The sequence below is a fragment of the Paroedura picta genome, chromosome 10 (genome assembly GCF_049243985.1).
Source record: "Paroedura picta isolate Pp20150507F chromosome 10, Ppicta_v3.0, whole genome shotgun sequence".
In the NCBI taxonomy this organism is placed as follows: Eukaryota; Metazoa; Chordata; class Lepidosauria; order Squamata; family Gekkonidae; genus Paroedura; species Paroedura picta.
In genome coordinates, this window is record NC_135378.1 from 62,006,692 (window position 1) to 62,034,442 (window position 27,751).

General features: G+C 40.3%; 1 protein-coding gene and 1 long non-coding RNA gene across 13 annotated transcripts in view; one reads left to right on the plus strand and one right to left on the minus strand.

Annotated features, from left to right (window-relative positions):
• AFG2A (AAA ATPase AFG2A) overlaps window positions 1–27,751 on the minus strand; it is a 161,705-nt gene that overhangs the window by 97,555 nt on the left and 36,399 nt on the right. For 7 of the 9 annotated variants that reach the window (XR_013224823.1, XM_077300356.1, XM_077300355.1 and 4 more), the window contains one exon: window positions 16,546–16,672. Coding sequence is in view for 8 of the 9 variants with exons in the window: in XM_077300356.1 (XP_077156471.1) it covers window positions 16,546–16,672 (127 nt within the window). In the remaining variant the exon portion in view is untranslated. Of the gene's footprint in view, window positions 1–14,285; window positions 14,322–15,393; window positions 15,626–16,545; window positions 16,673–27,751 lie in introns of those variants that run through there. The other 2 variants (XM_077300360.1, XM_077300359.1) reach the window with 2 other exon arrangements.
• Window positions 17,519–27,577, plus strand: LOC143819149 (uncharacterized). Of its 4 annotated transcripts, none has more exons than XR_013224826.1 (5): window positions 17,519–17,770; window positions 19,458–19,580; window positions 21,487–21,678; window positions 22,700–22,864; window positions 26,832–27,577. It is a non-coding gene; the product is annotated as an uncharacterized LOC143819149 (long non-coding RNA). The 4 variants fall into 4 exon arrangements; XR_013224825.1 differs by having other exon boundaries at window positions 21,584–21,678; XR_013224827.1 differs by lacking the exon at window positions 21,487–21,678.

The following is a 27,751-nucleotide window of genomic DNA, read 5'->3' on the forward strand; positions in this document are numbered from 1 at the left end:
AACAGGCTGACATCTCAGTCCTTGATTGGACATTACCGCCTTATTTGCTTGCACAAATAACCTAGAATTTAATCCTTAGGCAGTAACTTTACAATAGCCTTTAAATAAAATTTATGTAAGACTTGAGTTTTGCATGCAGATTTCAGTCCAATTTTTCTTAAAGCACAGGAATAGCCTAAATCAATCAATGTTTACTTTAAGTGTTCCGATCTATCTTACTACCATAACATTTCATCTGGCACCATCATTATGTCCTAGATACCACATAAATATTTGTACTTCCTAGCTGATGATAATTCCAGGCCTTTCTTATCCAGTGAACAGGAGAGTATTCTTACAAGCATGCCAACCACACCGCCTACGCAATATTTATAAAATAGGTCTCGGCTTCAAAAATTTCCTTCCAAACCCAACAGAAACAGCTTGGTTTTATGCCATACAATAATGCATCATTTCCAAAGTGTATTTAACCTATTATTAAAATACTGGAGACACATCATTCACAAAAATATTTTTCTTCAACTACTGCTCAAATGTCAGCACTAATAATATTCTACAGTAGTGTGTGAAAAATAGCTATTCAGTTTTATCACTTGTCATGCTTAATAACCCCTTATTTTAAATTTATTTATAGTTATTGTTACTATGTCTGAGTTATCAAATCATTCTAAAATCCTATTCCTATTAGGGATGCGCATGAAATGAACCATGAAGCAAAAGGACTGAAATTCATGACTGGTCTATCATCACAACCTTCCATGAAGTTTGAAAGCAGTTTTGAGCCATTAATTAATTTGTTTGTTTCTTAATAGGCTGCCCTTCTCCGGGCAGTCCCTCAGGTATGCAGGTCTCAGACTGCTTAAGACCTTAAAGGTCAAAACTAACACCTTAAACCTGATCTTTAACTCAATCGGTAACCAGTGCAGCTGTAGGAGGACTGTGCTCTGTCCAAGAGGTCCTTGATATGACACATGCAGCCACATTCTGGACCAACTGTAACTTCTGGGTTAGGGATAAGGAAAGGCCCACATAGACCGAGTTACAGTAATCTAACCTGGAGGTGACTGTTGCATGGATCGCTGTGGCTAGGTGTTCCAGGTCCAGGTAGGGCACTAATAGCCTTGCCTGGCACAGGTGGAAAAAAGCTCCAGAGTAAGGGAGCCACAAAAGGTCACCCCAAGTTCTTAGCATAAAACAACCTATTTTTGAAAAATAGGTTGACAGGGACTGTCATCTTCTTTGAGTGTTGTAATTTCAGTTCCAGAGCATGGTTTCTCACAGGGATCCTTTTACATGTAGAAGCTACTCACTGCAACTCAGAGGGTGCCTTCCTGCCTCAGTTGACACCAGCAGCTCCTATCTGCCCACAGCCACCACCATCCCGTGCTGCCTTCAGCTTTGCCCTTCAGTGGCTCTTCCAGATTGGGACAGGGGAGGAGGCTCTGGCATTCTGATCAATGGTTTTCTTGCAAGGGAGACTGTTCCTTTGGGAGTGGGTTGCTTTGTCACTTGACAGGTTGCAGTGGAGGTCATCAAATGCAGCACATGTATTTTATCCTATTGTGCTTTGTAATTGTGTGTGTGAATGTAACAAAGAATTAACTGAAATCTGATTAGGAGTGGAGGGAAATGCCACCCCCTGAAACTGCTCTTTTCCCTTAGCTTTCAGTTCCTTTGTTAGTTGGAGTTGGGTTGCAATAACGAAGTTGGGTTCTGCAGCTCCTGTGAGTATGTAGATTTATTGCCGCCCCCCCCTCCCCATTACAAAAGTGAACCTCTGGGATTCTTCTGAAACCAGGCTTCCCTGCGAGGCTCCCTCCCCATGCTTTTGTATTTGGAAGCTGGAGCAGCTTCTGCAGGGGCCCTGCTTGGATGCATGTTTTGTATGTTTTGCATGTCGGGTGTTGCTGAGATGAAAGGGAAGCACCTAAAGACGGGGCGGGCGGGGGGTGGACTTCTTGCAAATTGAAGGCTGCAAAGCCCATCTTCTGCAACTTTGCAATGAACAAATCCCTTCAAAGTGTTTAACGGGATGGAATCCAAAAATTGCCCCAGATCTGGCCAGCTGACTCACACACACCCTGTTGCCGCCTCCTCTTCTCCAGCACAATCATTCTCCAACTCCTCTTCTACAACTTGACAATTCAGGTAATAAGGCTCCATGCCTCAGTTGAAGCTGGTGGGGCAGAAGAGTGCCAAAAGTATAAGCATAAGTCCTCTGCACATAAGCTCTCTGGCAAGCTGCCTTTCACTCAATTCAGGGGCTTTGCTGGCAAGGCAGGGGCATGGCCCATAGCATGTGTTACATGGACAAACTGGTACTGCATGAGTTAGGTGAGTTTGAGAGTATGTAAACGGACACCAGATCCTAGCCTAACACTCTAATCACTACATCGAATGGGTTATAGTATCTGTGGTTGTGGGGAGAGGAATGGGAAGGCGACTATAAGCTGCTTTGAGCCTCCTTCGGGTAGGGAAAAGCGGCATATAAGAACCAACTCTTCTTCTTCTTCTTTCTTCTAGTTACAAACATGAACAACAAGAACAGATACTAACTACACAGACTTTCACAGAGACTCTGTCTGATCTGTCTGAACAATTAACAGGTAAAGTATGCCAGTTTACATTGAAGATGTTGATTGTTTAAATGGCCATTGAAGACTGAAACTGTCTTGCAGCTGTAATTCTTAGTGCTCTGATTCCCCAAACTAAGATGGTAAACATTAGCTCTCAAGTGAGCATGGACAACTCAGTGTTGAGAACCATGGTGACAGGCCCTCTTTCACAACCTATGTGCTGAGGATGGTTCCCACAGAGTGATAGAACCAGCTGTGTACAGTAGGGACAGTCTGCAGCAACACTGGTGTCCATGCAGAATATGAGAATACAGGGGATCAGCATGATGCATTTGACTGCTGCAGCCTCATGTGAATTCTTAGTGTTCAAACATACTGCTAAAATACTGGTTTTGCTGGGCTACTGAGAACCAGCCACAGGTTCTCACGCAATAATTTCCTCTGGGCTTCCCTTCAATATCAAGGTCCTACCAATCATGAAAAGAAAGCAAATAATATGAAAACCGCTTATATTGAACTATAGACCTCCATGGTTACTGGAAGTGTATTGCCCTTCTATTCCTGAGTGGTCTAAGCAGTGATATGCACCAATTATGTTGCTTGTTCATAATTAAGAACTACAGACATTTATTTCAGAAAAAAACCCAAGTATTGATTTTTACTAGTGCTTGAACTAGTGATTGCAACAGAAGAAACTAGCAGGAACCGAGTGTAGCTGGCCAGATACAGGTATATGGAGTAATTTCCCATTAACATCCAATATCCATACAAAAGGTTAGATACAACAAAAATACTTCACTCATTAGCAATGCCCAGGCATTTTGTAAAAGGAAACTTTGTAAAAAAGAACATGTAAAACTTTTTCTCACAAAAATTGAATACAACACTTTAAAAATATATAGATTGTTATACATACAGAAATTTTCTTGAGAATTTCCTGCAGCAATTCCTAATACTATAGAAAAGCCTCACAATTTTCCCACACATATGTAATTTGAAACATTCAACTATTTATGATACTCTTACAGGGAAAAAATTACTTGTTGATAATAAAGAATTTCTTTCCACACGTCTTTCAAGCCAGCCTAGTGAAGGCAGAAAGCACAAATACGTAATTACTGTTTCCAAATAATATTCTTATTTGCGAGTATCATTTACGAAGCACAAAGATTTCCTTCTTTAGCAACGTTCCAACATATCACTCCATTCGTGATTAGCTGAAGACATGAATATACTTGCCTAGTATGTAAGTGAGGTATTTACACAAAGGCTGCTCTTTGGAAATCTATTATTATGAACACAAAACAGGAAGTACAGTAATACCACCAGTAGAGGTTAAATAACCCTTAATATAAACTGTGCTGTTCAGTCAATGTGTATACTGTTAACCCCTTAGGTGAAATGAGATGAAATACATTGACTCATAAGAAATTTCCCACAGCTTTTTATTTTAGTTTGACATGATACAGCCAGAACAGAAGCCTAATGAGAAAACCCACGTTAGTTAATCAAAGGGGTTTAGAAAGATTGAAAATGTGGCGCTAGTGGCAAGAAAGAGAGAGAGAGAGAGAGACAGAGACAGACAGATAGAGAGAGAGACAGAGAGAGAATGAATATGAGAACTCGTGTTGCTTCCTAACTATTTGAACATTTTTACTCTCAAACCCACACAAATGAGCAGCATCGTAGGCCACCGTGGCTGGATTAGAAAACGGCCTTTGTTAACAAAACCTCAGAACAAAACAAGACGTTCCAGTACATCAATGGGCAGTACCAGTGTCTGATTGGTGTTTTACAGAACAAAAGATAATGGGAGGAAAACAAAGAAATCCACGTTTTATTACATTTGTGATGTGAAGTCTGCTGTTTCTTTAACTGCTATGCAAGGACAAATGTCAATATCAGGAAGAGCTTGTACTTAGACAAATGGGGTATAGCCCCATTCACTACTATTTCCACATGTGACAAGGGCTAGCCACAAGAAGATAGCACATAACCTTGCAGCAGAAATGCACAAATCAGATTATAAGCTGTATCAACTGGAACCTAGCGGGCCACCCAGTGATACCACCTGACTCTGCCCTGTTATTCCGTCCAGCTAACTTTGGGAACAGAAAACAGCTAAGGAGTGTCATTCCAATCCCTCATCCATGTACCAGTAATTCCCTTTCTACCTCTCAGAAGAGTTTTCAAACGCAAGCATGCTCCCCACCCACCTCCGGTCTGGGGAACTTCTGTTGTATCCAGAGCAAAGAGAAAGAGCAGACATTTTCCAGGTGGTTTTCTGGGAGGCAGCATTCTGACTTCAAGAGGGGCAAGATTACAGGTGCCAGGGTTAAAATACTGTTCTTCATGGCCTGCTTCTTCAAGACTGGAATTACTCCTCTAAACCCTCACACCTCATAGTAAACACCCGCTTTGAAACAATCAAGCAATAATGAACAGTAAAGAGAAGAAATAGCAATGAGGCCTACACTTTTGACAATACAGTTTAACAACAGGAACATACTTGCTGTAGAATCCCAAGAGGAAAACGTCTGAGAATCATAAGACAGTCATGTACTAAAAGAAAAATCCAAAAACGAATGCCACACAGTATTTTAGGCCCACCAATATGACACATAAGACTGAATGCTTTTGCATTCTCTACAACTCTTCATCAGGCTGGATATTACAAAACAAAATGTTTTTTAAGGATACTGGTGGTATCCCATAACCCGACACCAGTACTAAACAACTGTTCAGTATTTTAAGAAAGTGCTTGCCAAACAAGGCCTTAAGCCTCACCTATCTCTTTATTTGTGTAACATCCACCCTCAGGTAGAGTTATGTAGAATTCAAAAGTCTGCATACTTGTTTATGTCATCTTGCTGGCCCTAATAAAAGGTATTACATGACTTTTGTTCTCATTCTGAGAGACAGAGGAACTGAATCATAAATAATGAGGAATCATTCTCACAGAAGTCAAATTTCTTCAGTAGAAAAAATATACACCTTGTGAGTTTGAAAAAAACAACATAATATTCTACTAAGCTGTCTACTTGACCTGACCATGTATCTTATCTCACAAAATACTAATGTAGTAGAAAACTGACTAAACTGAAGCTTGGTTTGACTGCCACCTGCTGATACTATGAGAATGGCTCCAATGCCAGAACTATCACAAACACGTTCATTTTCCAAGTTACCTGCAATAGCAAAAGTTCTGCCACTTGATATCTCATTTTACAGGCAAACCTATTCAGGGAATGGTTCGTGCAGAAGCACAAATCCATACCTATCCTTTTCCAGTTCCCCAGTTTCCCTCTCATCCAAGTTCATACTATTTATTTTAAACTGCATGATATCTCTCCCAGACATTGATAAGTTTTGAGAAGAGGGAGCAACACACAATCAACTTCAAAATAAACCACAGACCAAAGTTGTTGTTTCCATCTGTAAAAGAATACTAGGGATTTCAGTTGGAAAAGGGTTAGAGCAACCCATGCCCTAACCTGGATAGTTTGACCTCATTAGTTCTTAGAAGCAAAGCATAGTTGATCCTGGTTAATATTTGGGAAGGAGATCGCCAAGGTACAACAGGATTGTTATGCAGAAGCGGGCAATGGCAAACTTCCTCTGAACATCTGTTGCCACACAAGCCCTATGGGGTCACCACAAATCAGTTACAACTCGACAGCAAAAGTGTAGCAATACTGACCCCCAAAACCTTGAGTTGTGCAAATAAATGAATCCAGTCTAGTGCTCCTAGGGCTCACTTGCATGAAGAACCATGTGCTGTAGCATCACTGTTGTGTCTCATGGTGTCAGATCCTCTTTCAAGGTGCTTTGATGAACTGAGGATGTTATAACTCAACTGCAATCTGGAACAACCAAAGGAACTGGAAGCCATTAGGAAATGAAAAATCATTTACTGACATAGTATTCCTACGTACTTTGATCAGAAGCATAAAATGCTTGGAAGTGAATTGCATCTAAGCTGCCTGTAGAATGATGTTTAAGAAGTTAGCATTTTTAAAAGTAGGCACACTTTGTATCTACATGCTTTTAATAAAAGTTAAATGGCCATTTTTATAAGTGCAGTAACATGTTCCAGGGTGTGTGCTTGCCAATTACGCACACCTCGTGTGTTGACTGATGAACACACACCCTGGCGTGTGTTCTTGCTTACATAGCCCACGTGCTGGCTTGTTAAGTAATGGAATAAGGCTTGCCTCACTAACTGGCTAAAGCTACCTTCTCTTGCTCTGTCACCTCCCAGAAAACATGCGATGATGGGAAAGAGCTCTCCATCTGGAAAATACTTGGGACAAAATGTTTTACTGAATTCTCTTCATATGCGGATCCAGATCTATCAAAGAAGAAAAGCCTACAGGGTGATCATTCTGCCTATGACCTTGTTGAACAACAGATAAATAGGACTACTATTTATTCACAAGCAGGGGACCTGTAAGGATTTGCAGAGGGGTTCATTTTTCCCTTCTGTTTCCTTTCCTTGGAGTCCTATGTAACCTTTCCAGTTTTCCTGCTTGGTTCTTTCCTTTCCACCCACCAGCCATACTTTATTTCATTCTCTTCTCCTTCATTTCACCCTCACAATAACCTTGCAAGATAGGCTAAAAATGTATAACTGGCTCAAAATCATTCAGAGAACTTCTACAGCAGAGTGGTGATCTGAATTTGAGTCTTTGATCCTAGTGTGAAACTCTAACCATTACACCATCCTGAATTTTGTGAAATGGCTACTGTTAAACAGTAGCAAACTGCTGGGTGTGAGTGAATCATTCAAGTCATGTGGTATCAAGTCAATACAGTGATTGCTGCTGGGCCTGGCCCCAAAAAGTCCTAGAAAGGGCCCCCTTCCCCTGCCTTTACTGATAGAAACCAGGGCTTGAAAGCTGACAATACTGTGAAGTTGCCTGGCAATGACTAGTGAAGGCATTCATTTCTTAAAGCTACAGGAGCTGTTTCTAATATTTTTTGTGAGGGTTGATTCCCCCAAATGTATGGTGTTTTGTTTTGTTTTTTAGATTTTAGATTGTAGTGCAAACCTGGGACTTTTTCATGATCATTGAAATATCTGTCCTGTTTATGATAGCTATACTGATAAGCATATACAGATAAACTGTTGCTGCAACATGAACAAATTGTATTGGGGAAAAACTTTTACAATAAGATAAAACTGTTACTAATTCAGAACCATCAATATATGCAGTACTTTACAGAGTAACACAAAATAACAGTCCAGCTGTGAGTAATTACAATCTAAATTACAGTGGTGAAGGACCCTGCAGAAGGCAGCAAGGGGAAGTTATATAATAGCAGGAAAATGAAAGAAGGATTTTGGGCCAGCACTTGCACTGTTATTTCGCTTGGGGACTGTCACTGGCTAAAATCACTGCAGTTGATCCCTGTCCCTTCAAAACTCTGCATGGGTTTCCTACTTAACCTTCATAGACCAACCCTGCCAGTTACTGCAACCCTTCCTAACTGAAGCTGATTTGGCATACCAATAACATTAGCAAGAATTAACCGAGGAAACAGGCATAGGGCTAGAGTGAAATGGAACTGAAGAAGGCATTTCTCAGTAAGGCACAAATGGCAATTGAAATCAGAATGGACTGAGCACAGTCAGTGAGAAAGACTGAAGAAACCATCTGTTGATCCCAGTTGAGAGCCTCAGTACAAAAAACATATCATAGACATTCAAAAGATGACGAGAGGCTAAGACAGGAAGAATTTCTCAAAAGCCTACTGTCTCAGATGCTAACTCAAGGCTGTATTCCATTTACTGCCCAAACCCCCATAGCATGGTGAGAATTACATTAAAGCATACAAAATATTAATTTCTTAATTAAGGCTTTTCAATTTAGCTTTTTACGCTAATAGACTAGTTTGGTTACATCAGACGTCAGACATTATATTAGCTATGTGCTGTACATTAACACAACATTATCTCCACAGCTATCCAAATTTTTATCTGTATTATTAAAGTAGAAGCTTTTTAATTAAATAGCATTATTAATTACCTCTGGACCATTTAACTCAAACCAACTGCATTTTTCCATCCTCTGCACTCTTTTCTCCAGTCCCTTTGTTGGCTGATAATAGTTTTAGGAAATAATACGAAGCATTTTTTTTAAATCAAAACCATATTTCTCTTTACATTTGCCAAGAGAAACAGCAGAGGTGGCATTGAGAACTTTCAGCACTATCATTTTCAGAAACAAGTACAGATATAAAGTCCAACTTCCAGTGGCTTCGCTTACTCAACCTTCCCGTTCTTAAAGGAAAGTTTGAGTTTTACAACAATGTAGTATTTTCAAGCCTGTAAATAACTCCAAGAGCTGATACAGTCTGAAATTAAATTACTACTAAACCTTCAAATCATAAAGGAATCTAGAATGTAAAAATGAACGTTTTCTGCTGACAGTGGAAATTTTTTATTCCTTTGTCATAGAAGACCGTACTAATTCTGTTGTAATAATCGAGGCCTCAAATTATCTATGCTTGGAAACATACTTGCCACAGAGATAATAAGGTCCTGCTGCAAAGAATGGGAAGGGACATAAAACCTCTCAATACACTGTTTTTCATTCTTAGTTGACCATAGGGCCTCTTTGCTCTGCGGAAGAAATGCTGAGAAAATACTTTATGAGAAGACCCAACGCTTGATCACTGGATGCAATGTAGGGCACAGTTTTTGTATTTTTAATCACAACAATTTGGCAGGTTTTATTTCTCTCCAGTTGTAACTAAACTTGGCCACCTTGAGTCTAGGAAATATCTGGCAATTTGTGGGTGGTGGTCGGGAAGGGTGCCCACAGAGTCCTCCTACAAAAGCTGCCATTTTCTTCAGGGGAACTGAACTCTAATCTGGAAATCAATTGAAGTTAGGATTGTTAACTCATGAAATTCCTGAAGATTTGGGGCCATGCCTGCAGAGGGAACCACCTGGAAGGGATTTCACCTAGAATCTGCGGTACACATAGAGTTTGCCCTCTGAAGCTGCCATTTCCTCCATGGAGCAGACCTCTGTAGTCTGGAGTTCAGTTATAGTTCTAGGAGAACTCTAGACCTCACCCTTGAGGTTGACAGGCCTAGTTCACTGGCCAAAGTTCCCTCTTCTACACATACATTCTTAGTGAAGTAATTTGCCATCTCATCTTTTAGCCACAAGAGTGGCAATAATCCAGACTATCGCAGTTTACAGAACACAGAATAAAAGAAACATCCCATACTGATCTTAATGACACATTATTGTGTTGCTGTAAGAAGTGTTTTCTGTTCCATAAACGAACATACCTACATTCACAGCTATATACATGGGTTGCACTTCCATGGACAAAGGAAAAGCCATTTATCCCTGTCTTACACTATAGCTAGGAAAGCTTTAAAAATGCAGCCTAACAAGTTCTTCTCCTGCCTTGTTTTGTCAGGCAAGTAATAAATCTTAACTGGAAAAAGTCACTGTACTCTTCAACTATCACCTTTAAGGGGGAACTCAGCAGCCTCAAGGCTGATTTACCACACTCTTGACTCCCTGACAATTGAAGGTTAGAAGCAAAACTCACTTTTGCACACCTGGAAATATTTATTTACTGTACCTGTTTTTTAAAAAACTTGAAAATTCCATTAAAAACAATGCAGTTGCAGTTCCAAAGTTCAGCATACAATGAATAAATATGGAAAATACCACTAACTAATTGTTGCAGAACTAAATAGCAAGGTTTCAATAGGGAAGCACATCAGCACCTAAGGGGGATTTCAAGAGGATGCCCTCATCTCTCCTTGCACACTGGTGGTTTTATTAACTGTGGCTGCAGGTAGCTGTTAATGGCAATGCCAACTAGAAAATATACAACATACATACTTTCAACAGCTTCAGCAAAGGTAGCAAGGACTGCACAGTATATAATATACAACTTACTTTCATTCAGTTAAATTTTAATTGTTCCCTCAACACCGACATTCTTTACTACAGACTAATATTAAGAACAGACTAATATTAATTTGCCCATGGGAAAATGTACTTTCCTGACATTTGCCAGTTGTCAAATAAAGTGAAGTTGATCAACAGTTGCAGAAGGTAAAAAAGAGTTAAGAGTCCCGTAGCAAAGACCAAGTGGGTATGAGTTTTTGTGAAGCACTGCTCACTTTTTCACATATAATAATTTTATTAATAACTCCAAAGGCTCAGGATAACGGCATATACAAAAACAGTAAAATAGCAAAATGATCATTCTAATCATGTTATCCCAATGTATATTCCAATTAAATCAATTGGTTTCAAAACCGCCTTTAATACTTTAGTGGTGGGAGGTGGTGTAGCTATCACCTGCAGTGTAGTGATAATTTTGCTGGTGCTTTGAGCGGGAGACCAGAATTTCAATATTAAATAGGCCTGATGCAACAACTTGGTTTTGCAAAGCCTGCAGAAATGTCCCAAGACCCGCAGGGGACTGATCTTACCAGGAAGAGCATCCCACCAGGCCAGAGACAGGGCTGAAAAGTCCCTGGACCTGGTCAAGGTCAGTTTGACATCCTTGGGGTTGGGGATCTTCAGCAGATTCTGCTCACTAAATCTTAAAACTCATTTGAGGGACATAGGGGAGGAGACAGTCCCACAGGTATGAAGTACTCAGACTATTTAAAGCTTTATAGGTGATGACCAAAACCTTGATATGTGAAGAAGTAAGTAGCCGTGAAAGCAAATTTTGTTAGCCTTTAAGGTACTACTAGACTCTTGCTATTTTCTGCTGATACAGACATACTAACAAGGCTATCCATTTTAAACTAGTTCCAGAAAGGGAAAAGTCATAGAATAAACAAGACATAACAAAATATTTGGTGTATTTGTAAAAAAAACAGCAAGGATACAGGATCACTGGAGTGGGGTTTTCCCCAAACCATACTTCACCGTGCTCTTGCCTTCAAAAGTATTATATTTCTTCTGCTATTTAAAAAAAACCCACAATGCACATGGAAACGTGATGTAGTACACTTTCTGCTGACTGCCAGAAATTGTGGCATATCCAGATGCACCTGTGTAAAACCCTCCAAAGCAAAATATATATTTAACTCTTCGGGGGGGGCAGGATTATGTGTATCACACAGATCCCAAAGTAAATCAGAAAAATAAAAAAACTTTAGCTATTCTCTTTTTATTTAGATTTAGATTGCTGTGAACCAAATGAACAAGGCATTGGGACAAAGGGGGGGAAAAGATCACTAACAGCCAAATCTTGAGGGGGCAGGGCCAAATAAGAATAAGGGAGCCAACTGATCCTTGCCCTGTCATAATGTGGATTACAGCATAAACCCCTGCTCTGGTGTAAATGTGGACACAGGGGATGTGGCACCTGTCAGTCAGCACCAAAAGTGTTTTCAGCCTGTGACCACCTCCCAAAAGAGGCAGCAAATTGCACAAACAAAAATCTTGGTGCAACCCATTGGCAGCCATAACAACTCCTAGTTCATTCCCTAACTCCCTCCTGTGGCCATGCCCATGGGAACCCAAGACCTCGGGAAAGCAACCAAATGCATGCCCATCAGTACAACCTTCCATGCTGGCCCCACTCAAAAGGAGACATTACAGTAAGGGGCTTTACATAAATGGAATAAATAAATAAACAGACAAATAAATAAACAGACAAACAAACAAACAAATAAATAATGTCCTGCCCTGCTGTACAAATGGTCTCAGAAGGTCACCCCACAATTTCAGAGGCAGGGCGCATGGCTCAGTATGCTGTTTGACAGTTCCCTGCCATACAGCCTTAGAAGAAGCAGTGGAGCACTTTGGTGATAGGAAATGCAGAGAGGATACATAGCACTATAGGCAAGGACTTAGTGCTAATGCTCAAGGAGCAGACCCAAATCCATACTTTTGACTGATCTCTCCCATTTCAGAACCCAAACAGGTATCCTGCCTTTGGAGGCTCAATTCAAAGAGGCAACAATGCTCTGACAGATAAGCAAGGGAAAGGAACCCAAACCAGCTCCCCTATTTCCCTTGCTTGAGGTCAGGTGCCACCCCAGCAACAGCACCTTCCACACTCAAAACGAAACAAGTCCCGGTACCCATATATAAAGGTTATGTCAATTTCCACCAATTTCCCTCAAGGCATAGAAGAGCCCGCCCAAAGGTGCTGATACTCAAGTCTGGTGAGCATCATCATAAAAAAATGTCCTGACAAAACATATCTACCAGTCAGATGGAAGATCGTACAACGGTAACCACAATTTGTTCCAGACAAATCAAATGCTGAACATGTTTACAGCTTCAGATTACCTGATTTATGAGGATTTCAACATGTTGCCAGATGATAACTTGTGTGTAAGATTCTTTCCCCCTTTTCTATTACTAGTAAACCTGTAAAATGTGACTATTTGAATTTCTTTCATAAGCCTCCAGATAGGCAAAACTTTGATGTTTCTCAAGAGGAAAGTTCTGTTTGCTTTTTTGCTGCAGGCTAAAACAAAACAAAACAAAAATCCTGAAACTGATACTCAAATCACTCACCCCTTATTTTCAACAAACCCAAACAACTTCTCATTAAGCTAAATTTAACTATCAAGCATTCACTGTTTTCAGAAGATCAGGCTAAAGTTTATAGACTCATACAGAACTTTTTCAATTCTGAGTGAAATCATCCATTTCCCACCTGTAAACGGTTTCTAAAGGTTGAATGTGATGCAATCTTATAAAAGCAGGAATACAGGGATGTTTTGTTTTCCTCCAAAATCATCTGTTCAAAACTTATTTGATAACTACTGCAGATACCGCATTTTCTGTAGCTGTTTATACATCACTCAGGATCGCTGGGGAAGCAGCACAGAAATTTTCTAAATAAATAATAATCATGATGAGATCAATTTTCATGTATGTGACAATGGAAGTTTCTTCTCTTGCTTCCATCTAGTGGCATACAGCCTGTATTGTATGCTTGTTTAACACCCAAGACTTGAACGTATGCTCATTTAGTAATAATGTTGTTGTTGCCCCATAGGCTTCAAGGAATAAGAGCTGCAAATAGGCGAAGTGTTTTCCTTGGGTGACCAACATAGGTAAGCTGAAGTTATACGCAGTACATTTCATCACCAGAATTGTGTGTGTGTGGGGGGGGGGGGGGGGGGGGAGATTGCCTTAAACCAGTAACTATTAGCAGACAGCTCTATCTGCTGAAAAATGTTTTCCAACCGATAAGGCCTTTTTCAGGACTAAAAACAAATTCTGTACTAAACATTACTGACGATAAATACAATAAAGAAGATATTGGGTGAACTGACAATATCCTACATAAGGTACAAAGATACCACTATTGCACTGAGTCCAGCTAAGGTTAGAGCAGCAACATACTCCTGGTACATGGGTCTCTTGTGTGACAACAGAATGAAATAGAGTTTCATTGTCCAGTTTCTTATTATGGTTTTAAGGCAACCTGAGTCCTTTTGGGAAAAGGTAGACTAAAAATGCCACAAACAGCAAGCCAGACACAAAGCACATGGGATAATATGCTGTGAGAAAATTGTAGCATAGCATCACAGAGGCTGATCCAGTAATGGTCCTGTTATGAGTTCTGTGCACAACAAAAAAATATTATTGTACCTATTTTCAGATCTTTGTTCTGGGGCATCTTAATTTCTTGTTGGGAAAGCAGATTTAAACTTTTGTAAGAAATTCTGTTTCAAATATTTTCTTCTTCTAGTGTCTGCTTTCTGCTATGCTGAAACTTTTCTGTGCTGATAAAATACAGAAATGCCATCAATCTCAGGACAATGCACCACACTGACACCCCAGAGCCTCATTAATCTTCATTTGTCGAATCACATCCTGCCATTTTCATGCAAATAGGACACTTGAGGATGTGGCTGCTGCACACTGCTGTGATAAGGAAGAATAAGGCTGTCAGAATCTGCAGGGTGCCGTCCCAGACGCAAGCTATCACTCCATTCTCAACCCTTATGCTCTACACATCACAGCTAATGTGCTTGACACTCAGATCTCACCCAGCAGGAGCTAAAACAATCTCATTCCTCAGTGACACACTTTTTACTTCCTGTTGTGAAACGGTCATGCAGTTCCCTGGAGCTGTAACAACTTCTTCTGTTCTGCCCTGCCATTGCAAATGGAAGGCGGAGGCATTATTGATGATGGCTACTAAAGAAAAGATGATCATCACAGACAGTGGGGCCTCTTCCTGAGATTCCCAGGAATGGCCCAAACACGGAGATTTAACAAAACAAAGCAAGAAATACAGGGAAGAATGAATGCTTTGCTCAAGCAAAAGAAATAACCGGCTAGATGCCCTATGAGTGGAAGGAGTTAAGGCCCCATTATAGGATGTATTTACAAAAGACATGTAATGGACTAGGGTAGGCAAAATGCCTCCATACCTACAAAAATCACCTAACATTCATCATCATTAAACCTATTTTCACATCTTCATTTCAGGGCATCTTAATTTCTTGTAGGGAAAGCAGATCTGAACTTTTGTAAGAATCATTAAATCATTCAGTTAGAATCATAGAGTTGGAAGGGGCCATACAGGCCATCTAATCCAACCCCCTGCTCTACGCAGGATCAGCCCTAAGCATCCTAAATCAAGACCTTCCTTTCATCAAGAGGACTCCTGATTGAGGTATTTGAACAGAAGAGCAGAATTCAGGAGCTGCTGTCCTAGGACACACTATGAGAGCTCTTTTGACTCTGGCTTTAATAACACTTTTCTGAAATGGAATCTGCACTCCCTCGTATTTTCATTTATTTTATTTATATACCGCCCTCCCCTGAGACTCGGGGCGGTTTACATGGAACATGAAATAACTGTACATCAAACTCACTTTTACATACTGAATAGAAACAAATAACAATGGTAATGATAATAGTAATAGTGATACAATGATTTAACAGGATGATAATCAAACAGGGCCATGGTTGCCCAAGTCAAGTGCATGGAATTCCTGGGAGGGGATTCAGGGGGTCCAGAAGGTGTTGTTGGTTCCAGTGGACCTCAACCAAATGCCTGGCAGAGGTGCTTCCTTATCTATTTCAAGTGGTAAATAACAATTAATTTCTGATATAACTAAAAACTAACCTGAAAAGTTATAATAGTAAAATGAAACCTTCATCCAGGTTGTAAATCTTAAGGTCAGCAAAAATGAGTCTTTATGTAGAAAACCGTTATTTAAATCGAATCTTTCTCACTACTTATTTAAATCAATTTGATCTAAATCAAATCCACCCTGCGCTTACTACGCTGCAGACTAGGGCTTGTGATACCACACTGAAGCAACTGATAGGCAGGACTAATCTACTGAATCCTGTAACCTCGGGTAGTTTTCTGACGTAACCAAGATTGTAAAGATTGTAAAGTATAAAGATACACTGAAACCTGATCCTTACTGCAGGTACCAGGAATTGGCATCTACATGCCAAACAGGTGCTCCACTACTGAGTCCCAGCCCCAGTAGCTGCACAGCCACTGTCAAGGTTGGGTCATCACAGTGTTATCTCCCCTACCAGTGAATATCATTGATATAGACTGTCTGTAAGAAACTCATGTAATAGCTAGTGTTTACATGGTAAATTGTACTTACATGGTCTAGCTGACCATGTAAGTGGGGTGGACGACAACTCTCTGCAACACACAGAAATCTATTCAGGTGATTTGCCCTAATACAACGCTTGACTTAAAAACAGCAACGTGTACAATAAAGTACGTTATTTGCAAACTGAATGTATACGTTCATTACAATACATTTGATTCAATCTGCTCCGTGTATTTGGAATTCAGTACTGTTAGGAGAAAGGGAGATCAGGATGGATAGACATGTAAGTCTGTTTGTAGCAATAGAAATTTGTGCCAGGGTATGAGCTTTCATGAGTCACTACGCTTGCTTTTTTCTACTATTCAGGACATTTGCCTATGGATTCTAGCCTAAATAAGAAATCAAATTTTCCTACCTTGTCTATCATATCAGGTCGGTTTGTAGCTGCCAAAATTGTCACATCCCTTAGCAGTTCAATGCCATCCATTTCTGTCAGCAACTGTGCCAGGACACGATCTGCCACATTCCCAGAACTTGAAGAGCTAGCAGAGAAGAAGAAAAGAGCCAAGTGATAAGTATGTGGAAACATAAAATATCTACTCTAATTTATTCTAAATTCAGAAGAGGAATTGCCAAACAAAACATGTCTTCGCCAGGACTACAACAGAAGGGGACAGTTCCAGAGCTTTGGTTCCATGACTGAGAAGCCCCTCTCTTCTGGACTACCACCACCTAATCTCAGAAGCTGGGCCCATTTGAAGCTTCAAAAATGATCATAATGGTCACATGTTCATAAGGCAGTAGCCAGTTCTTTAGGTATGTTGGTCCCAAACTTTATAAAGCTCTGAAGGTCAACACCGATGCCTTGAATTGTGTGCAGAAGCAAATTGGTAGCCAGTGGAGATGGGTCAAGACTGGAATATGGTCTTAAAACCAACTCAAGTCAACACCCTGGCTGCAGCATTTTGTACCAAGAACCAGTTTAGTGTTGTGGCTAAGATCTGGAGAACCAGGTTTGACCCCACACTTCTCCACATGCAGCCAGGTGGATGACCTTGGGTCATTCACAATTCTCAGAACTCTCTCAGTCTCATCTACCTCACAGGTGTCTGTTGTGGGGAGAGGAAAGGTAGGCAAATGTTTTAGGCTAGGCTACCACAAGCATAAACAATGTGTTTCCAAAATGCTATGTGATGGAACAAAAGCTCTCTTTCTATGACCAGCGGGACATAGTCCTATGTCAATGGTCCATCTAAGCTTAAACAGCAGAATCCCTTTAAAGAGTAAAATGAATAAAAACTCTTCTTGGAACAACTCTTCCCTGCAAAGGTCAACCAAATGACAGCCTAGTTACAAGGCTGATGTTAAATGCCATCATTTGATCCACAGCCCAGTCATGACAAGGAGGTCTCCAGATTCTACCTGCCTGGATGGAAAGGCTAAGCTAAATCATCCACCTGTCTGTTGCCTAGAAATTCACCACGGGGACTCCTGTGATGTCTATACTTCTGTTGGATGAGGCCTCTGAATCAGCAGAGTAAGCTCCTGTACAGAAGACAGGCTTGCATCATCAAACCCAGCTTTCCCTAGGCTTCTGGGATAAATCCTGGACTCCTGTGGGGCAAGACCATCACCAAAGGGTGAGCCACTTTGCGATGGGGCTGGGTGACATAAAACCTGTTTCCTGGTTTATAGAGCCATAGATACCAGACGGGCTAAAGGGCTTGTTGGATGATGAGGGGAATGGGAATTCCAGTCTTCAGCTTACTGTTTATGGAAGGGATAGTCAATGGATTCCCCCTGGGGAAGGCCCTATCTCCTGGACAGAGGGAGATATGGAGGTGGGATACAGACTGACCATGCCATGAGAAGAAGGCTTGGCTACTGGTTGGCCACTCTTCTTTCAAGTATGTCTCCCATTCAACATAAACCTGGTTGCACTGAGGTCAGGACTTATGATCCTGCTGCTAAATATCATATCAGTAAAGGAGAAAACTATTGCCATTCAGATTTAATCATGGATGAACAGGCTAATCTGGCATGTACTACAGAGGCCTGGCAGGATGAGACTGAGAATATAACTCTGAATAAACTCTGCCCTCCAGTTTTCTCTGTACAGTAGCAGGCTTGGCCACGGGGATGAGGACATGGTGTATGGTGACTACATCTATGAGTTTTGAGTGTGTGCTTCTGCAAGTGGGAAGACCATGACAGGTTAGGGGGTTCTGCTGGTGTATCATCCTCCTTACTGCCCAGCCATTTTTCTTCCTGATCTAGGTTTCTGGTCTCAGGTATGCCAGTGGAGCCCCCAAGACTGATGAACTTGGGTGACTTTATCAACCATGCCGAGGTCAAGATGACTAGGATTTCATGGTCTCTGTGAAGACCATGGGCCTGTCCCAAGTAATTACTGGTCCCACAAAATTTGCACAGACCACACCTATTACACTGCTTGGGAAGGTGATTTGGAGGTGGGAGAATTAAAGTTGACTCCCTTGTCATGGATGGACCCATTAAAATGCTCCACCCAAAGCACCTGACTGAAACACAGGCGTGGGCTGCTGACATAATCGCCGTAAGTGCCCTCACCCTCCCCAGACAGAACCAGTTTCCTGGCTCACTGAGAAATTGGTGGTGATGAAACAGGAAAGATGGTGGCTACAGTGTCATTGGTGGAAAACTCAGAGCAAGATTGATCAAACACAACTCACAGCTGGAAGAGCAGCTGCATCTAGGTATGCATATGTTAAGTGCCATCAAATCACTTCCAACTTATAGTGACCCTATGAATTAAAGATCTCCAAAACATACTATTAATAACAGCTTTCTCAGATTTTGAAACTGAAGACTATTGCTTTCTTTATTGAATATATCCATCTCATGTTGGATCTTCCTATTTTCTTGCTGCCAGTAACTTTCCCTCACATTGTCTTTTTCAGTGAGTCCTGTCTTCTCGTAACATGCTCAGACTATGATAGCCTCAGTTTAGTTAATTTAGGCTCCAGGGAGATTTCAGGCTTGATTCAGGCTGCATGCATAATATGCAAATATGATCTAAGTAATGTGTTCCAATGTAGTTAAATGGAATATACCAATAGGAAAAATTGACAAGGGGAAAAGCAAGTTATTTAAACCTGATGATGTTTCAGTTGTGGCCTCAGTATCATATGGTTTGTGACTCTGAACTCAGCTGCCCAATTAACCCAGGAGCGTAGCATATCAGAAGCCAGTAAACAATTTATGATGATGTCTATATAGTAAAAGTTAAGAATTTGAACAGATGTATCCATAACCTTAATAAGTTGCTGGTCTTCTTTCTTACTACAGCACTGGAAGATTAATGCAGTATTATAGCAAAGTAAAAGAATCTGGTTGGACTCAGAAATGTTAAAACCAGCTGTTCTCACATGGGATAAGAAACTCAGTTGGACAATGCTTGAGCAGTACACAGTAAGTGAAGGACTTCAATGGTTTTCGACCCTAGTTTCACTTCTTCCATCACCATCAAATAAGACTAAATTGAGCAGTAGCCAGCTAACCCATAAAGCCACCTCCTTATTAATTTTCACATCTGTTGCTCCAGATGTTAAATGCGTATGATGTTTTGAAATCACCAAAAGGTTAAACCTCAAAAAGAAAGAGACATTTGGAAAAAAAATTGGAAGCAGTTTAAGAACTGAGTCTTCTTGTGCCTTTAAAAAAAAACAACATATTAAAATGAGTTCCAAAATGTAATTTGGTATTTACTTAAAACTTCTAAACCTATTCATTTAAGAATATAAAATAGGTGCAAAATGGCAGAAGTAAAATAGTCCCCTAGCCACACTTTCAATTGATGTGTTTCAGACGGTAGCCATGTTGGTCTACAACATTGAAAAGAGACTAAAACGATATTTGGGGAATAAGCTACTGGTCTAAAATCTAGCTATCATTTGATATGTGTTTCAATAAGGTCTATAATGCTTTAATACCACTACAAGAGTAGCATTCATAAGAACAAAATTATACAACAGTTTTGCACATTTACTTGCAACTAATTCAGTCTGCTAAACCTGAAAGACATGTAACTAGTTTACTAGCCATACTAGACACCTGGAGATAAAAAATGAGTACTAGTAACAAACTTCTTCATTGTTTTCCCTATTTCTTTGCAAGGGATTACAGTGTAGTCCCATGTGGAATGGTGGCAGAAATTGCCATCAAGTCACAGATGACTTATGGTGATGTTCAAAGGTGGCCTGCCTCCACATCCCAATCCTGGTATTCCTTGGAGGTCTCCCATCCATTTACTGGCCAGGGCTTCCAAGATCTGATGAGATTGGGCTACCCTGAGTGATCCAGGTCAAGGCCCAAGTGGAATACAGACAGAATAAATCGAGAAAAGAACCAAGTGTTGGTAAAGGGCTGTTTTCTCTAGCAGGCACAAGCAAAAACTGTAAAACATTAAGATGTTATTAATACAAAGTAAAGAATTTTAATTCTAATTTATTGTAACATTAGGGAGTTAGATGTATGGCCTACAGCCAGGGTAGTCAAACTGCGGCCCTCCGGATGTCCATGGACTACAATTCCCATGAGCCCCTGCATTCGCTGGCAGGGGCTCATGGGAATTGTAGTCCATGGACATCCGGAGGGCCACAGTTTGACTACCCCTGGCCTACAGAATGGAGAATTAAGCCATCAACTTTGGAAGAATGCAGTTTGTTCCAAGCTCTCTGTTGAACAACTGTTAAGTGAAGCTGAACATTTGGAACAGGTGGAAAGTAAGAACAGGGGACAAATACTTGGTCACAGAATTTACTATCTGGATGCAAAGAAATGCAAAAAAAATTGCTCTCAATCATCTGGATAACGACTAGAAATATGGTCCTACTGAGATTTAAATACACAGTTTCCTGTTGTTTATTGGTTAGAATCCTGGCAGTGCAAATCTTTCTTGTACTATTCTGTAATTATATTTTACCAATATCATGTGTATATTTTGATTGTTTTCTACAGATGCAATTACTCTGTATTCCCTTTGCTGTACTAGTCTGTTACTAGTAAGGATACTGATATAAACTTCAGGCCTCCGTGTTGTCTCAATCTGTCGTGCTTGCCTTTATGTGTGGAACTCAGCTGTCAGATTACACACCATATTTAGCATGACTCCTACAAGTAAACAAGCCCTTTTGGCTTAACAGGATATCCTATAAAAATGTAGACAGACAGACATTTATAGCAGGAGATTTCTCCGCCAGTTGCTCCAGAACTGCGTCAGCAGCATGTGTGCTCAGAAGTTTGAGCTCTGCATAAACTGTTAATCTGAAGGCTGACATACAAGCATGCATTTTTCCATTTTCCCATGATTTCCCAGCAAGAATTTCAAACTAAAGCAGGCAACGCTCATTAAGGCTGCCTGGATTTTGACGCAAGCATAATTCAAGACATACAAATTATGTTTAACCTTCCAGTCTAATTTGCAAAACCAGCATCCAGCCAAGCAGCATATTTTCACCTCTACCTGACCTATGAGCATTGATGTCATCATCCCAACTTCACAGAAACAGTAAGTAGGGATGGGCACAAACCAAAAAATTCTGCCCAGTTCAGATCCCCTAAGCCATGGCCAGGAGAAAAGGGAGGGAGCCATTTCTTCTACCCCACTTTGCTCCCCCATACACACATTTTGAAACGTGGGGGGGGGGGGGACAGACAGGTTTAATGGCTCACAGCCATTTAAACTCAACAGCTCTTAGAGAGACCCATCCCACTGTTAGGTTTAAATGACTGGCAGTAATTTCAGTCTAACAGCAGGTGTGTGTGTCAGCTGTTAGGTTGAAATGGCTGCGAGCCATTTTACTAGCCAACTTTGCTTCCCTCTGCTTCCAAGCGAATGGCTCACAGCCATTTAAACCTAGGAGCTGACAGGTGGACCTGCCACACTGTTAGGTTTAAATGGCTGGCGGTTCCTATACTGACAGACAATTATAGCCTCAACAATAACCATTAAATATTGGTTAAAGGTAAAGGTAAAGGTATCCCCTGTGCAAGCACCGAGTCATGTCTGACCCTTGGGGTGACGCCCTCTAGCGTTTTCTTGGCAGACTCAATACGGGGTGGTTTGCCAGTGCCTTCCCCAGTCATTACCATTTACCCCCCAGCAAGCTGGGTACTCATTTTACCGACCTCGGAAGGATGGAAGGCTGAGTCAACCTTGAGCCGGCTGCTGGGATTGAACTCCCAGCCTTATGGGCAAAATATTGGTTAAAACTTCACTTTTTCTCCTGACAGGAGAGCCAACTTTAGGATCTACTAATGGACCCCTATGTCTCCAAGTGGTCTATCACAAAATTAACACCCTTAGCATTAATTTAGAATCTCTAACTAATTATGGTGAGGTCCAAATATATATATATAAAATTCGATTCGGCAAAAAATCTGGGACATTGAAATCCAGTTTATTAAGGCAGAGATAAACTGGATTTGCTTTCCTTGTCAGCTCAGTTTATCCCCAGCTCATGTTATTGGGCTCACTATTTTTTGAACCTTACCAACCTACTCCACCATTGGGCATTTATCCCCACCAGGCTAAACATCTTTACATCAGTGGTGCTATCAGGGAGCTTAAAGGACAGTTTGGTCATCTGATCCTGATTCCACATTTCACAACTACTGTACTGCCTGTCACTCTCCAAGTTTCACCACTAATTGATTGATCCAGTTTTGGACAACTCCAAGTGCTTTCCCAGAAGGTACACACAATTTTTATAAGCAGATAAGTCTCCTATTGTAACAAAGAAGGTGGCTGAATTTCTGGCCAAAATTTTTCAAGACAAAACTTGCATCTGTAAGGAATAGTGTGCTTCTCTTACCCCTACCCCCAGGATGGGAGGGGGGGTTGTATCATTATTTCCCTTTTAACCAACCACTAGTAATTATTTTTTTAACTTTTTAAAATGTTTATGTTTTATGTTAAACTGTTTTAAATTTTATTTAATTTATATCTTAACTTATGGTTTATGTCCAGGTCCTATCACTATTATTACCTCAAATATATGTTTTTTAAAGTAAGGACATTCCTATTTACTATGTACCCAGATGATTTTAATATTACTATGCCATTAAAGGACTGACATTTGAAATGTGAATGGCTGGCAGTCAGTGGAGCCTAATCCGTCAGCTGACGAATGAAATGGCTACAAACCATTCTACTGGTCCATTTAGCTTCCTCTAGCTTGGAAATGGGGAAGGAGTGAAGCAGACAGGTTAAATGGCTACGAGCCCTGCTCAGCTGTTAGATTTAAATGTCTTGAACAGTCATACTAGACAAAAGTCTCCAGTAAATGTTCAGGGAAGGCCCCTGGTGTTCAGGGGCTACGAAATGAGCCAATTCATGCCAAATTTTGGCTCATGAACCAGTTTGTGCCCATCCCTAGTAATCAGGCACACACTGATGCAAAATAATTTTCCATCAACAAACTGAGTGTATGCTGAACCACACAGAAGGCAGTGAGTGTGTGTGGTTTGCATTCATCTATGTTCACCAGTCCATCAACAACAATTTCCAGGCTAGGGAACCAATTACGAAGATAAAAACAAGGTGGTAAAAAAAATTAAGACTGAACAGTTGAGAATACAAGCCTTGTGAAACTAAATGTATATATACACAGGCTTTCTTTTCATTCATGCATTGTTTTCATTCATGCATTGTGCTTAGGGACCCTCAAGCAGCAATCCTTAATCAGCAAAGTAAGGGGAGGGATGTCACATTTGTATGCCAAACTCAAAAGTTCATTTTATACAGAAAAAAGTTTTATAGTTTTTCAAAAGTTTCCAATCTATTAACAAGCCTGGTTACTTTTATTTAAGATTGGCAGCTTTGTGTTAGTAAATTCCTGAATATTTGGCAGTCGAGACTAGGAAGGAGGAAGTTTGGGACGGGAGGGACGTCAACAGGGTATAATGCCCTGGAATCCCCCCTCCAGCATACACAGCACCCATTTTCTCCTAGGAAACTGATCCCTATATTTTGGAGATCAATCATAGTTCCAGGAGATCTCCTGGCCTCATCTGTACCTTTACTTCACAAGTAAACACATGGGGAATTTCTGGTTTTTTGAAGCCTAAGTTACATTGTAGTGTTCTATTAAATAGAAATCAGGAAATGTCCTTTATTTTCCTATTTTTCAAATTATCTTTGAAATGTTTTGTTGATTATATGTTCATGCATAACATTCTCAAGACACCCCTACTGGTGGAACAGTGTCAGTCACCCACAAACTCCCCAAGATGAAAAAAACACTATGAGTACAGATATGGAAAGTGTTAGATGAATACTCCAGTACTAGGATTGCATAGCTAAGAAGAACATCCAAAAATTAAAAACAAACAAAAATGCACCATTCACAAAAAAGGCTGTGCTGCTTATCATAGAAATGTTTTATGGTTTGTTTCTAGTCTAAGGATCGTTTTTAGCCTGTTCAGTGTGTATTTCATGCTGCTGTTCTACCCTGGCCTTGTTTTTTTTTTAATGATTGTGCTTTGATGGGCTTTAGCCTATGTGTGTAGGGGGATTAATGAGTGTGTTTCTATGGCTTTGTTTCATTACTTGTAAGCCATGTCAAACAGATTCTTGAAGAGGCAGCATATAGTTTTTTCTAAATAAAAGCATACTCAAATCTTGTCATCCCCCTCTCCATTCTACCCCCAAATCTATAGAATTTTCCCACCTGGGGTTGGCAACCCTAATACTAACACAATACCACACTACCACACAGAAATTGGTATCCTTGTAACAGAAATACAAAATATAAGTGATATGCACAAGAAAAACAAACTCAATGTTAAGCTATTACACAAAAATGTTATTGCAAGAAATAAGAAATGTGTCTCTTACTGCCACAAATTCTCATGAAATAGGTTTTAATTAATTAATTCATTAATTAATTATATACCGCCCTCCCGGGGGGCTCAGGGCGGTTTACATAATAACACAAGAACAATACATGGAACATGTATTTAGATAGTACATGGCTTTTCAAGCCCACCTAAAATCCAACAAACTAAACTTGTAGGGGACAGTAAAATATTTGTCCTGTTCCACTTGTCATTCAGATTCAAAATTTTCTTTTGGGACTCCAGTGTCTTTTACAGATATTATATGTACACATGCTACCTCTTGTCAGGAAAAAAAGATAACTCAAGCAGACTTTTTTAGCTTCTCTAGAAGGTACTGAAGTAAAACATTCCTAAAATACCAAAGCCCTCTGCCTGCCAACACACTCCCACACTGAAGTCACCCCAACCACAATGTCTGAAGAATTTATTGAGTCTGACATTTCTGTCAGGGCTTTCACAGGAGGAAAGCTGTCAGCAAGGCACACCTGCCAGGTCAGTCTTTTCAATCCAACTGCCATGGCTGTAATTAACTGTCACACTGTTTTATTTCCTTCCCCTCACAAATGCTGATGAAATACGTCTTTGGCAGGACAAGGGTTTTTTAGAGAGCTTATTTTTTTTGAAACCTTGTCTCAATAACAGCAGCAGACATACACATTTTCATTCAGAAAAAATGTATTATGGAAATTTACCAAGAAGATGAGATCTACAAACCTATCCTATGTTGCTTCAATTATAAAAGAAAGATGCACTTTTACATCCTACAATTTTCTCTGGTAAAAACTAATAAAATCCAAATTGATCAATTCCCTCATGGAAAGCTTCTAGAAGCAGCAGACACACTACACTCCAAAACATATACTGCCCAGTGTACAAAATACACCTTTCCCTGTCCTTCTTTCCATACATCCAAGTGCTGATACAAGACCTTAACTTGACAAATGGAACCTGCAAACAGTTCAATTGTTCTCCTAGATTAAGGATGGGAACCATCTTTTGTCACTACCCTTTGTCACTTCCATGGAGATCTAGGAATCTCCAGGAACTCTGTAGTAAGAACTTCCTGTAACTAGATGAGACTTTCATTTTCTTTTAATTTTTTCCTGGGTACTCTGCCCTCCCAATCCTCCTGCCAGTTGCCTCCCAACCCACATCTTGGTTCCAGAATCTATGTGAGGTTTACAACCATGGGCTGAAGACCACTTATCTATTGAATGCGGTGCACCCTGTGTAATTAACACACAAACACCAAGAATGAAACTCTCATCTCTAGCAAATAAATTTTAACAGTGCATGAAGAATAAACCTTACATTTTAAGGAATATTTTTGAAATAGTATCAATACACAGCTATCCTAAGGGCTCCAATACAAATACTTTAATACAAAATGCTGTCTATACCATCTGCATCAGGGTGGAAACTTTGCATTTGTGAAAGAGTGCTCATGCATAATAGTAGCATAATCAAGTATAATATTCTGCTATGCTATTCCACTTGCATGCAGCTGTCTTTTAAAGAAGAAACCTGACAGTACATTTTCCATTTCCTTTCTTTCTGTTTTTCTCAGCATTTTTCCTTTTGTGCATTCCTAAGGTTAATCAAGCTGAAAACTGTAATCAATCATGTCTACTAAAGAAGCAACTAAAGTTTAATCTGGAAGTACTACAGGCTATAATGTGGACACAAGTCTGGATTCCACTTACAGCAGAACATTATATCAATATTTAAATACAATACCAGGGATTTCTGGTTGGAATACTAGCAAGCCCTAATCAGTCTCATATGGAGCAACAGCTTTTCCCCTCTTTCTCTCCCAAACAGAGAAGGCATTGAGGACTCAAACAGCTTAAACTCTTTACAAATTCAAGATTCTTCACCCGTTCTCGTGAACAAAATTGGCATGCTGGAAACATGGGCAGTGGATCTGTGAAGAGTCCTGCTTATGGAGAAGAGGTCAAGTACTCTGATTTGGAAACACAGTTTTAATTATGAGTTGTCCAGTGTGGTAGAGCTCTCTCTGGACTGTTTCCGAGTAGAGTACTTCCCAGACGCTGTCCTAGATCTATCGCAGTGGCAACTCTCTTGCAGCTGAACGCACGCAATGGTGAAAACTTCTCTACCACTAAATTAGCAATGATTAATGGACTGTCATGATAAAGAGTTGTCCTGAATCCTATGTAACAAGTATTATTTTACTATTGTGTTATAATTGTTTCCCTTTCTGTCTGCAAAAGCTTACTTTCCACATGTTCACACAGTTACATACTATAGAAAAGATGTGGTGCAAGAAAAAAAGTTACATACAAAACAGAACAATTCAGGTAGACAGCTGTGTAGGTCTGAAGCAGCAGAACAATGTTTGAGTCCAGTGCTGCCTTTCAAACCAACAAAGTTTTAATCACAGTATAAGCTTCTTTGTGCATGCACTTCATCAGATACAGTGAAACCGAATATTCTCAACCATTACATATAGGGAGAGAGAGGGAGAGGAGTTAGATTGCTGGGAAGGGCAACCTAGGGTCAAACTGCCTAAGAAACTGGGTGATTATAGCTGAGACTGGATTAAGAAGAGTTGGTTCTTATAGGCCCTTTTTCTCTACCACAAGGAGTCTCAAATCGGTTTAGAATCGCCTTCCCTTTCCTCTCCCCACAACAGATATCCTGTGAGGAAAAGTAAGACTAGGTTAACTCCAGCTAATGGAAAGGAATGTTTGGAAAGATCTCCTGGGGGAAAAAGTTAT